Raw genomic sequence first — 14,037 nt, 5'->3', positions numbered from 1 at the left:
AATTGAAAGTCATACATGGAAATTGATATTTGGAAAAAAAAAAAAAAAAAAAGGCGGTTGTTCAGAAGGACCAATAAAGGCTCCAGTTTCAAAGAACTAGAATTTTCTGTCAAGGATTTAATGGTTCAGGCTTTACAGCAGGAGTGTCAAACATGTGGCCTGTGGGCCAAATGCGGCCCGCCATAATGTAATGGTTGTTTTTGTACTGAAACAAAGAAAAAAAATTAAGTTAATTCTAGATTTTTTTGGGCTTAATTGAAGATTTTTTTTTTTTTTACTTAATTGAATTTTTTTTTTTTTTTGGCTTAATTCAAGATTTTTTTTTAATTTAATTCAAGATTTTTTGGGGGCTTAATTGAAGATTTTTTTTTACTTAATTGAAGATTTTTTTTTTTTGCTTCAGATTTTTTTAAACTTAATTGAAGTTTTTTTTTGCTTAATTCAAGATTTTTTTGCTAAATTTGAGAATTTTTTTTGCTTAATTGAAGATTTTTTTTACTTAATTAAAGATTTTTTTGGGCTTAATTGAAGATTTTTTTTAACTTAATTGAAGATTTTTTTGGCTTAATTGAAGATTTTTTTTTACTTAATTGAAGATTTTTTTTTTGGCTGAATGCAAGATTTTTTTTAACTTAATTGAAATTTCTTTTTTGCTTAATTCAAGATTTTTTTTTAACTTAATTCAAGATTTTTTGGGGCTTAATTCAAGATTTTTTTTTTTTACTTAATTGAAGAATTTTTTTTGCTTAATTGAAGCTTTTTTGCTAAATTTGAGATATTTTTTGCTAAATTTGAGATTTTTTTTTTGGCTTAATTGAAGATTTTTTTAAAACTTAATTTAAGTGTTTTTTTGTTTTTTTTTTGGTTTAATTCAAGATTTTTCCTTAATTCAAGCTTTTTTTTTTTTTTTTTTTTTTTTTTTTTTTCTTAATTCAGTTCAAGACTGTGGAATTTTTGCACTTGGCAAAAACATCCCAGGGGCCGAACTGGACCCTTTGGCGGGCCGCATTTGGCCCCCGGGCCGCATGTTTGACACCCCTGCTCTAAAATGACGCCATGACGGAAAAGGAGACATTTCTGTTCTAAACTGGCATCAACGTCAAACAGTGACTGAATGCTCTTTTTTGTATTTTTTAAATAACTTTTTAATGGATTCTGGTTTTTATACACTGTCTTGCTTATTCCTATCCCCATTAGCTGGGCCCCTAAAGTACAGCTCCCCTTCCTGGGCTCGTCGTCTGTATTTGCGATGCAGGAAAATGGCATCTGATGTGAGCGAGAGATAAAGCCTGATTATCTTCTAAAACAACCTGTTTTATTCAACCCCTGCGAACTGTCCTCAGAATACACATTATGGTAATGTGAGACTGAATGGGGTTTAAATGAGGTTTGAAACACATGAACTATCTCCTCTGGTACACTCACTTTTTTGTTGTTACCATGGCTACACAGATATGCCCACCCACTTGAAATATTGTGCCTCCTTGTCATCCTCTTTGTAATTTCTTGCGCCGAGCGGATTACCGTGGTATTTCATATTTGCCAAAGGCGCACGATTAATAAATGTATATGTACTGCGGTGTTTTTCTACAGTGTACCACACTTATTAGATGTCAGTGGAGTGTTTGGAGTGATGGATGAAGCTGGTTGTGTACAGATTGTGTGCTTTTGTCATGACCACCAGAGGGCAAAATAGACAAAACCACAGTAAAATCTGACAGGAAAATAGAACTAAATGCTGTGAAAGTTTCCCCCAGATGAGAAAACAAAAGAAATCACATACAATCAGATGTTATTTTTTTTCTATTCTAAGTCAAATGCATGTAGAATTATTTTCAATTTAACCCTTTCATGCATAGTGGTCACTCCAGTGGACAGTTATTCTCCAGCTGTTCTCTTGTTTCTTCATGGGTTTGGTTGGTTTAGTTCCATGTCAGCCAACACAGTGGACACTTATAGTACAGTTCATACGCATGTTTTACAAAAATGGAAAAGAGACAGGTTAAAAACACAGTTTCAATTAAAACAGGGGTGTCAGACTCATTTTAGTTCAGTTCCATATTCAGTTAAATTTGATCTGAAGTGGGCCGGACCAGAAAAACAATAACATAATAACCTGTAAATAATGACAACTCCAAATTTTTGTCTGTGTTTTAGTGTAAAAAAAAAAAAACCTATTAAATTATGTAAATACTTACTTTTATCAACTATCCAAAAAAAAAGAAAGAAAACCCTGAAAAAACTGAAATTTAAATTAAAAAAAAAAAAAACGTAAGAAAATTTAGTGCAATTTTAACAATATTATTCCTCAACTCATCATTTCTCCATGTGCATTATGGATCAGATCTACAAAGACACTAAACACTGAGGAACAGGCGGAAAAAGTGTTCAAATTGTGCTGAATTTTCTTTAGATATTTCAGGTTGTTCATATTTGTTCAGGTTATTCACATTTTAGTGTTACAGGATAGTTTGGAAATGTAAATGTTTTCATAATTTAATGTTATTTTTTGCACTAAAAAGGAAAAAAATAATTTGTTAAGTCTAGATTTTTTTTTGGCTTAATTAAAGATTTTTTTTATACGTAATTGAAGTTTTTTTTTTTTTTTTTGCTTAATTCAAGATTTTTTTTACTTAATTGAAGATTTTTTTTTGGTCTTAATTCATGATTTTTTTTTTTTTACTTAATTGAGGATTTTTTTTTTTTTGGCTTAATTCATTTTTTTTACTTAATGAAGATTTTTTTTGTCTTAATTCAAGATTTTTAGCTAAATTTGAGATTTTTTTTTTCTTAATTGAAGATTTTTTTTTTTTTTTTTTACTTATTTGAACATTTTTTTTGTCTTAATTGAAGATTTTTTTTGCTAAATTTGAGATTTTTTTTGTCTTAATTGAAGAATTTTTTTGTCTTAATTGAGGATTTTTTTTTACTTAATTGAAGATTTTTTTTGGCTTAATTCAAGATTTTTTTTAATTTAATTGAAGAATTTTTTTGGCTTAATTGAAGATTTTTTGCTAAATTTGAGATTTTTTTTGCTTAATTGATTTTTTTTTACTTGAAGATTTTTTTGGCTTAATTCAAGATTTTTTTTTTTTACTTAAGTGAAGATTTTTTTGGCTTAATTGAAGATTTTTTGCTAAATTTGAGATTTTTTTTGGCTTAATTGAAGATTTTTTTTACTTAATTCAAGATTTATTTTTTTTTTAACTTAATTCAAGATTTTTTTTTTTTTGGCTTAATTCAAGATTTTTTCCTTAATTCAAGCTACTTTTTTTTTTTTTTTTTTTGCTTAATTCAGTTCAAGACTGTGGAATTTTTGCACTTGGCAAAAACATCCCAGGGCCTGAACTGGACCCTTTGGCGGGCCACATTTGGCCCCGGGCCGCATCTTTGACACCCCTTGTTTATCACTTTCTGTTACTGCATTTTAAATACATGTTTCTTTACTTCAAAAATTATACGTATGGTGTCCAGCTGAGTGGACATTTTTGTAACTCCATAAAAAATAGGTTCCTTAAAAAAATTTCAATTACATTGGTTTTTTTTCTTTCATGCCTAAAGAGGAATAAAAACACTCAGGAAAAAAATCTCGACAAAAGTTTTCATAATTCATGCATGAAAGGGTTAACGTCCGTTTTGGCTGTAAATATCATCCGATCGTACTTGTATCACTTTTATCTTTCCTGTTTTTCTTCATTTGTGTTTAATCCTCGGTGACCCTCAGACCAGGCTTTTGTTTTGGAGCGTTCAGAGAGGCTGCTTCATCCACAACACCAGGTTTTTTGGAGATTAATATTAATCAGTGGAAGTTAATTTGAATAACACCTGTTGTCTGTGGCTTTGAGTCAACAGTTCTCTTAAGCACCACATTTGACTTTCATTAAAGCTTTTATTGTGACTACAGGCCCCATAAGATGAATCCTTTGACCTTTAAGCCAACTAATAGGCTATCATAGCAAAACAGTGTGGCGCACAATAAAAAAAAAAAAAGGTTGGTTTACTAATGTGCGGGTTAAAAGGTGATTGTACCTCTCATTAGAAATGTTTTAATTTAAAGCAACAGGGGTTAGCAAATGCTAATGAGGCCAGCTGTGTAATGATATCAGTAATTTTACAGACCTTTTGTCCTGGAAGTCTTTTTTTTTTTATGTGACAGTTGCAGTGGTTTTTGAACACCGGTTCTTTTTCTTAAGGAGCACTTGAGCATATTCATGGTTATTGAGACGGCAGCTGCTCAGAGCTTATTTAACAGCCCGTGTGGAATCCTGTTAAGTGTCTGAAAATGAATATATACACAACCAAAAAGGTCGCACTAAATATATTGGATTGGAGTCTTCTTGTACATGGATGCTTCTATGAAACTGGGTTCATTTTGTTTTTTAGACCCAATAATAAAAGAGAAATTTAGACATATTTTCCCCCCAGGATGTACCTAATGAGAACAGATAAATGCAAAAAATATATATACTCTTTCTCTGAACCATCGCAAAATTAATGAATTTTTGATAAAATATTGGGGCCAAAAATAGGACCAAAATTGGGGCAGGAAAAGCTACCTAGGTGTCAGTTAGGTCGGGATGTAACGATTACCAGTAAAACGATAAATCGCGGTAAAATTGCAGATGGTTAGTATTACCATTTAAATTCTAATTATCATGATAACCGTGTTTGATTACTGCAGAAAGTGCCTATGTAAAGATCTGCTTTTATGTCAAATATTTGAGTATGGTTTTAATTTTTTACAATTTTAATTTTCTATATCTAATATTTGGAACCAATATTCACTTTTAAAGTCTTTGAAAAGGTTCATCTGTGTGTTATTTATGCAATAAATTATATACATTTTTCAAATCAGATTTTATGTTTTTTTTTTGTTTTTTGTCCTTTTATGTTTTTATAGTAGGTTAAAGTTAAAAAAATAAATAAATAAATAAAAAATAGACAGATGATATAAATGAAGTTGTGCTGAAAAAAAAAAAGATCCCAAACATGGGTGTAGTAAACATTTTTTTATATAGTATATAAAGGCAAAATCAAAAGGACTGAAAAACAGACAAAATAGGCTCAGACCACTAAGGGTTAATATTTGAATGTTTCTGCAACAGAAGGGACATTGTGCCTATTATTTTATTTTATTATTATTATTATTATTTTTTTTTTAATACAACTTGGTTACATTATTTCAGTGTGTGTATTAGTACTTTTTGAACATTTTGAGCACAATTTCAACAATACCGCGATAATAATGATAACCACAATAATTTTGGTCACAGTAACTGTAATATGAAATTTTCATATCATTACATCCTTAGTGTCAGTGCATTTGATCTGAAAACATGGCTGTAAATGGTCTTATATACTGCTATAAATAAAGACACTGTTAAATTTGAGGATCCTACTGTTTTTTTTTTTTAATCCAGACATGTGAGGTTTTCATGAATCTCAGTCTCATTCCAGGTTTTGTGTGTAACCTATTGTGTCCACTTGCATTACATGCAGAACCTGGCCATTTAACCCTGTAACACCAAATGTATCAGATTTGATACATGAGTTTTTTAGCCAATATTTGGTGATGACTTTTTTTTTGCTTGCGGTAAGCAGTATTCTGAACCGATATAGGTCACTTTTACATAAATCCTCCGGGGTAATGCTAAAAAACACAGTAGCCAATGTCATATCAAAATGAACACCAGAAACTGAATACATTAATTTGATCATATCTCCCCAAAAGCCTCATTTTTAGATTAGGGTTACGACTTGAGCCTAGGATTTACATATGAACCATGTTTAAACTGATGTGATTTAACCGTATATGCTGAATGTATCATATTTGATGCATGAGTTTTGAAGCCCTTTACATGATCAGTGTGATATTTTTTTTCTTGAAAAACCTGATGTATACAATTAGATACATGCAATACACAGATAATCCACCAGGGGGAGGAATTCATTCACCGGAGGCCTTTCCAGTGACACTACAAGACTGTCATTAACCCTTTCATGCATAGTGGTCACTCCAGTGAACAGTTCTTCTCCAGTTGTTCTCTTGTATATTCATGGGTTTTGTTGTTTTAGTTCCATATCAGCCAACACAGTGGACACTTCTGCACCATCCCATAATAATACACTGACATTCATACCATTAGTGTAACTTTGTTGTTCTTGATAAACCTGATCTGCACTAACATGTCTGAGTGTAAATCAACTGCTAATAAAAATTGGGAATATGAGAAAATGTGAGAAAACATCAGATTAGCTGCATTAAGAATGTTTTTATTCATATATCACTTTCTGATATTGCATTCTTTGCATCAAAAATTAAACACGGTGTCCAGCAGAGTGGACATTTTTGGAACTCCACAAAAAATTATGAAGGTAGATTTGTTGTTTGTTAACCAAAAGAAAAAAAAAAAATCAAAAATCAATAAAAAATAAAATAAAAAAATCACTTCAAAGAAAAAAAGTGTTCAAATGCAATTTTTTGGATTGTAATTTTTTTTTTTTTTTTGCAATCAAACACTTTTTTTTTAATTGAAATTTTTTTTAGTTAAAGCAATCAAGAAACAAATCTACCTTCATAAAAAACAGGTTTATTAAAAAAAAAAAAAAAAAAAAAAATTCAATCGCATTGTTTTTTCATGCTTAAAGAGGAATAAAGACACTCAGGGAAAAAATCTCAGCTAAAGTTCTCATAATTTATGCATGAAAGGGTTGATGAGGAAGGAGGCAGAATTTTGACAATTTTGAAAAGGAATTACCAATTTGTTAGACATGTTTGTATTATATTATATATTTATTTGTCCAAAAATAATAATATTTGAGCATTGAGACCTGATGTATCAAATATGATACAAAATTGAAACTCATACATGGAAATTGATATTTGAAAAAATAAAAACTAAAAAATTAGGGTGTTCAGAAGGACCAATAAAGGCTCCAGTTTCAAAAAACTGTCATTTTCTGTCAATGATTTCATGGTTCAGGCTTTACAGGGTTAAACACATACAAATTGGGAGTGATTTTGCAACAGCGGGCATTTTTGTGAAACACTCTGTCTTGCCTAATGAATGTACCTGTGAGAGAATAAAAAGATATTAAAAAAATATATATATATAGTAGTGCGTAATTTGTGTCCTTTTTACTGCGTTACATACGGATTTTTGTATAAAAAATTATAGAAAAATATGAAAATGTGTTTAATCTGAAAAATACCTTCTCTTTTTTTCTCAATAGTTTATTTATTTTTTTAATAGACCCAAAGTGCTTACAAACTTGCTTCATCACATTACTCTACATCTGGTTTGAACCCCCCCCACCCCCCCCTGTCCTGTTTCATATAGAATCCCCCATATTCCATATTCCTTAAAAATAGAATTCCTAATGTGAGTAGCATGGCTTTTTTTTGGACACTCTAAAACAGGGGTGTCAAACATGCGGCCCGGGGGCCAAATGTGGCCCACCAAAGGGTCCAGTTCGGCCCCTGGGATGTTTTTGCCAAGTGCAAAAATTCCAGTCTTGAACTGAATTAAGCACAAAAAAAAAATTGCTTGAATTAAGGGAAAAGTCTTGAATTAAGCAAAAAAAATAAAAAAAATAAAAATCTTCAATTAAGTTAAAAAAAAAATCTTCAATGAAGACCCCCCCCCCCCAAAAAAAATCTTCAATTAAGTAAAAAAAAAACAATAAAGGCTCCAGTTTCAAAAAACTGTAATTTTATGTCAGTGATTTCATGGTTCAGGCTTTACAGGGTTAAACACATAGAAATCGGGAGTGATTTTGCAACAGCGGGCATTTTTGTGAAACACTCTGTCTTGCCTAATGAATGTACCTGTGAGAGAATAAAAAGATATTAAAAAAAATATATATATAGTAGTGCGTAATTTGTGTCCTTTTTACTGCGTTACATACGGATTTTTGTATAAAAAATTATAGAAAAATATGAAAATGTGTTTAATCTGAAAAATACCTTCTCTTTTTTTCTCAATAGTTTATTTATTTTTTTAATAGACCCAAAGTGCTTACAAACTTGCTTCATCACATTACTCTACATCTGGTTTGAACCCCCCCCCCCCCCCCCCCCCCTGTCCTGTTTCATATAGAATCCCCCATATTCCATATTCCTTAAAAATAGAATTCCTAATGTGAGTAGCATGGCTTTTTTTTGGACACTCTAAAACAGGGGTGTCAAACATGCGGCCCGGGGGCCAAATGTGGCCCACCAAAGGGTCCAGTTCGGCCCCTGGGATGTTTTTGCCAAGTGCAAAAATTCCAGTCTTGAACTGAATTAAGCAAAAAAAAAAAATTGCTTGAATTAAGGGAAAAGTCTTGAATTAAGCAAAAAAAAATAAAAAAAATAAAAATCTTCTATTAAGTTAAAAAAAAAATCTTCAATGAAGACCCCCCCCCCCCAAAAAAAATCTTCAATTAAGTAAAAAAAACCAATAAAGGCTCCAGTTTCAAAAAACTGTAATTTTATGTCAGTGATTTCATGGTTCAGGCTTTACAGGGTTAAACACATAGAAATCGGGAGTGATTTTGCAACAGTGGTCATTTTTGTGAAACACTCTGCCTTTCATAATTAATAATAATCCCAAAATATACACGTGAGAGAATAAAAAGATATTTAAAAAAAAATAGTAGTGCATAATTTTTGTGTCCTTTTTATGTGTTACATGCGGATTTTTGTATTTAAAAAATGAATTATCTAAAAAATAGCTTCTCTTTTATCTCAGTAATTTATCTATTTTTTTTTAAAATAGACCCAAAGTGCTTACAAACTTGCTTCATCACATTACTCTACATCTGGTTTGAACCCCCCCCCCCCCTGTCCTGTTTCATATAGAATCCCCCATATTCCATATTCCTTAAAAATAGAATTCCTAATGTGAGTAGCATGGCTTTTTTTTGGACACTCTAAAACAGGGGTGTCAAACATGCGGCCCGGGGGCCAAATGTGGCCCACCAAAGGGTCCAGTTCGGCCCCTGGGATGTTTTTGCCAAGTGCAAAAATTCCAGTCTTGAACTGAATTAAGCAAAAAAAAAAATTGCTTGAATTAAGGGAAAAGTCTTGAATTAAGCAAAAAAAATAAAAAAAATAAAAATCTTCAATTAAGTTAAAAAAAAAAAATCTTCAATGAAGACCCCCCCCCCCCCCCCAAAAAAAAAAAATCTTCAATTAAGTGAAAAAAAACAATAAAGGCTCCAGTTTCAAAAAACTGTAATTTTATGTCAGTGATTTCATGGTTCAGGCTTTACAGGGTTAAACACATAGAATTCGGGAGTGATTTTGCAACAGTGGTCATTTTTGTGAAACACTCTGCCTTTCATAATTAATAATAATCCCAAAATATACACGTGAGAGAATAAAAAGATATTAAAAAAAAAATAGTAGTGCATAATTTTTGTGTCCTTTTTATGTTACATGCGGATTTTTGTATTTAAAAAATGAATTATCTAAAAAATAGCTTCTCTTTTATCTCAGTAATTTATCTTTTTTTTTTTTTTAAATAGACCCAAAGTGCTTCCAAACTTGCTTCATCACATTACTCTACATCTGCTTTGAATGTCCAGTTTCGTATAGAATCCCCCATATTCCATCAAAATAGAATTCCCAACGTGAGCAGCGTGGCTTTTTTTTTTTTTTTTTTTTTTTTTGGACACTCTAAAATGACGCCACTCCGTGTACAAAGCCATCTGATCCAGAGGCAGTCCGTGCACAGATCACAAACACACGCAGGCGTCGTTGGTCGTCGGTTGGAGACTGAAGGCGGAGATGCGCGCAGGTTTCCACCGAAGTGTGTGATCTGCGTTCAAGCTCACATGTGACAGTTTTTTATCATCTGTTAGAATGACTGTTACACACCTCAGATGTTTAGTATTCATTTGCATTGGAGGTTTTTCTCAGTAACCTTTTGTTTTTTTGGTTTTTATATTTGTACTCCTCCAGTGGCAGTTTTCCCACAGGTTGCTTCTCCATTTGCAGTGTGCGCGTCCATGTGGAGCCCATGCAGGGAGGATGCTGCTGCTGCTGCTGCTGTTGCTGCTGCTGGTGTTGACACAGACTACCAGTTGCTCTCCAGCTGTCAGTGTGGAAGTGGAACCTCCCAAACGCACCGACGGATGAACGGACCTGGACCGGACCTGTTGCCTCGGTTTGGACCAAAGTAGATCTGCGGTGGTCCGACTGGTGCCAAAAAAAAAAAAAAAAAAAAAAAACAAGACAAAAGGGACTAGAAGTTTGATTTTTTTTTGTTGCTTTTTTCTGTCTTTTGGAAGGAGGTGGAGGACGATCGCAATGAAGTGCATCACCGTGTTGGATGTTAGTCTCCGTTTTGAATAACAAAAGCAAAAGGAGAGTTGGTTTCTTCTCCTCCTTCTTCTTCTTTGAGCGGTTGGTGGTGGTCTTTTGTCTCTGGGTGCTGAAGAGGACAAAACACCATGGTCGAATTGGAGAAAGAGGTGCTCCCGTTGCCCCCTCGGTACCGGTTCCGAGACCTGTTGCTCGGGGACTGGCAGACCGACGACAGGTAAGGATAGGGATGCGTCCACCGGTTACGCACGGGACGGCGCACCAAAGCCGATGCGCATCCGTGCGTCATTAAAAAAAAAAACTAGTTTATTAATTAAGTATTTATGTTTTTTCTTCTTTTTTTCTAATCTGGACAGGTGTTTGAATGGATTCTTGCTCTGACAGGTGTTACTGTGGCTGCTCTGTTTGTACCAGATGCTGCAACAGGTTTCTATCCTGTGTGTGCGCAGAGGTTAGGGCTGATAAGGCAGTTCAAAAACACTCCACAAAGACCTGAGGAGGTTTTTATCTCATTTAGTTTGACGTGACACATGTGGCACATTGTCAAACACCAAAAAAAAAAAAAAAAAAAGAAAAAGAAAAAAAACATTCCTTTGGTGGCATCTATAGCAATGAGAGGGAAATGAAGAACCATTGAAGGGCAGCGACATGTCCAGTACACTGTAAAAAAAAAAAAAAAAAAAAATCCTGTTGCTTTTATGAAAAAAAAAACAAAAAACTGGCAGCTGTGGTTTCCAGAACAATACTGTAAAAAACACATCCAACTGTAAACATATTTACGGAGTAACATGTAGATTTAACATTGGATTTAAATGGTAAATGGATTGCACTTATTTAGCACGTTTTCTCCACCTTCATGGTGTCCAAAGCACTTTCCAAATCCACCAGGTCCAACTGGGACCAGTTTAGGGTTCAGTGTCTTCCATAGACACTTGGACAGTCAAAGCCAGGATTCGAACCACCTACCCTTTGGTTATTGTTGGACAAGCCACTCTACCAACTCTACCAACCCATTAATTTACAAGTTTAAAATGTTACAATGTTAATGCTAACTTTTCTATAGCATATATAAATATATATATATATATATATATATATATATATATATATAAGCTAATAGGTTGTTATTTTAACATTATAGTCTTGGAATTTAAACAACACCACAATGTTTTTCAATTTACAGTTTTATTTTCTAAAAACAATAGAAATCCATCATTTCTACACACAAATCTGGTTTTATTCACATACTCTTCCTGTAAAAACTACAGCTATATTTGATTCAATCGTTAACACAAAAATCTTTTCCAATAAACAACTTTGCATGGTATTGTCACTTACAGTTTTTTTATGTTGCAATTTTACAACTTTTTGGTGTTAATTTTACAGTCATCTTTTTACAGTGTAGAGTTAACAGGGCAGTTAAAAAAACACTCCAAAAAGACCTGAGAAGGTTTTTATCTCATTTATTTTGACGTGACACATGTGGCACGTCATTAAGCACCAAAAAAACATTCCTTTGGTGGCATCTATAGCAATGAGAGGGAAATGAAGAACCATTAAAGGGCAGCGACATGTCCAGTACACTGTAAAAAAAAGTCCTGTTGTTTTTACGGAAAAAAAACTGGCAGCTGTAGTTTCCAGAACAATACAGTAAAAAACACATCCAACTGTAAACATATTTATGGAGTAACATGTAGATTTAACATTTTAAACATGTAGATTTAACATTGGATTTAACTGGTAAATGGACTGCACTCATTTACCTTCATGGTGTCCAAAGCACTTTCCAAATCCACCAGGTCCAACTGGGACCAGTTTAGGGTTCAGTGTCTTCCATGGACACTTGGACATATGGACAGTCAGAGCCAGGATTCGAACCACCAACCCTTTGGTTATTGGACGAGCCGCTCTACCAACTCTACCAACCCATTAATTTACAAATTTAAAATGTTACATTGACAAATGTTTACTTTTTTATATAACTTTTTTTTATTTAAAAAAACAAAAAACAAAAAAACAAATAGGTCAGGGGTGTCAAACATATGGCCCAGGGGCCAAATGCCAAAGGGTCCAGTTCGGATGTTTTTGCCAAGTGCAAAAATTCCACAGTCTTGAATTGAATTAAGCAAAAAAAAAAAAAAAAAAAAAAATTGCTTGAATTAAGAAAAAATCTTGAATTAAGCAAAAAAAAAAAAAATCTTCAATTAAGTAAAAAAAAATCTTGAATTAAGCAAAAAAAAAAAAAAAAATCAAATTTAGCAAAAAAATCTTGAATTAAGCAAAAAAAAAAAAAATCTTCAGTTAAATTTAAAAAAAATCTTGAATTAAGCAAAAAAAATCTTCAATTAAGTAAAAAAAAAAAAAAAATCTTGAATTAAGCAAAAAAAAAAAAAAAATCTTCAATTAAGTTAAAAAAAAATCTTGAATTAAGCAAAAAAAAAATCTTCAATTAAGTAAAAAAAAAAATTTTGAAGTAAGCCCAAAAAATCTTCAATTAAGTAAAAAAAAAAAAATCTTGAATTAAGCAAAAAAATCTTCAATTAAGTTAAAAGAAAATCTTGAATCAAGCCAAAAAATTTCTTCAATTAAGTTAAAAAAAAAAATCTTGAATCAAGCCAAAAAATTTCTTCAATTAAGTAAAAAAAGTCTTGAATCAAGCCAAAAAAAAAAAAAAAAAAATTCAATTAAGTAAAAAAAAAAAATCTTGAATTAAGCAAAAAAAAACAACCTAGAATTAACAACTAATTTTTTTTCTTTGTTTTAGTAATTTGGAGTTGTCATTATTTATAGTTTATTATGTTATTATTTTTCTGGTTCGGCCCACTGCAGATCAAATTTAGCTGAATATGACCCCTGAACTAAAATGACTGACACCCCTGAAATATGCCGTTATTTCAGCATTCTGGTTTTGCAATTTAAACGGCACCACTTTGTTTTTCAATGTACAGTTTTATTTTCTAAAAACAATAGAAATCCATCATTTCTACAAATCTGGTTTTGTTCACATACTCTTCCTGTTAAAACTACAGCTGTATTTGATTTAATCATTGACACAAAAATCTTTTCAGATAAACCACTTTGCATCGTATTGTCACTTCCAGTTTTTTTATGTTGCAATTTTACAACTTTTTGGTGTTCATTCTACAGTCATTTTTTACAGTGTAGGGTTTATTTGAAATATTCTGATAAATTCAACCGTTTACTCAATAACAAAAATTTCCAAACGTGCTGATAAAATAGACCTTGTTCTTTCCATAGACATCTGAGCATGCTCAGTTCACCCCCCTGCTGCCTGTGGAATGGGGGTAAAACACAGAGCAGTGGGTGAGACCGACTCACTATAAAAATAGACAGTTTGGGCTTTTTAAAAAAAAATTAATTTATTATTTTAACATCATTTTCTTTGTGGTTTATTTGTTTTTACTGTTGTTTCCAGTGTTTTGGTGATTTTCTTTTTTTTTTTTATTGTGTTTTTACTAAGTTTTGATCGTGTAACTGCTTTATGGACTTCAGCCAGCTGTTAAAAAGCTGATTTAGAAAAAATAAAATAAAATACCAGGCCCAAATTCAAATACTTGTTCCATATTTTAATCTCTTTTTTTGTTTGTTTTGTTTTAGTAATTTTTTTTTTTTTTTAAACAATTTTTTATAATTTCTACATACAAATCTGGCTTTGTTAACACACTCTTCCTGTAAAAACTACAGCTATATTAGTGGACAGTTCCTCT

At 32.0% G+C, this 14,037-nt stretch overlaps 1 protein-coding gene across 1 annotated transcript in view; it reads left to right on the top strand.

Moving 5' to 3' along the window:
- The first annotated feature begins 10,437 nt into the window (after positions 1–10,437).
- The window catches only part of LOC115424997 (potassium channel subfamily T member 2-like), a 207,578-nt gene continuing 203,978 nt past the window's right edge, over positions 10,438–14,037 (top strand). The window contains 1 exon segment of the mRNA XM_030142425.1: positions 10,438–10,526. Coding sequence (XP_029998285.1) covers positions 10,438–10,526 — 89 coding nt within the window.

This window comes from Sphaeramia orbicularis, chromosome 8 (assembly GCF_902148855.1).
Source record: "Sphaeramia orbicularis chromosome 8, fSphaOr1.1, whole genome shotgun sequence".
In the NCBI taxonomy this organism is placed as follows: Eukaryota; Metazoa; Chordata; class Actinopteri; order Kurtiformes; family Apogonidae; genus Sphaeramia; species Sphaeramia orbicularis.
The sequence above is the reverse complement of the archived record's forward strand: the minus strand, read 5'-3'. Positions and strand labels throughout refer to the sequence as shown.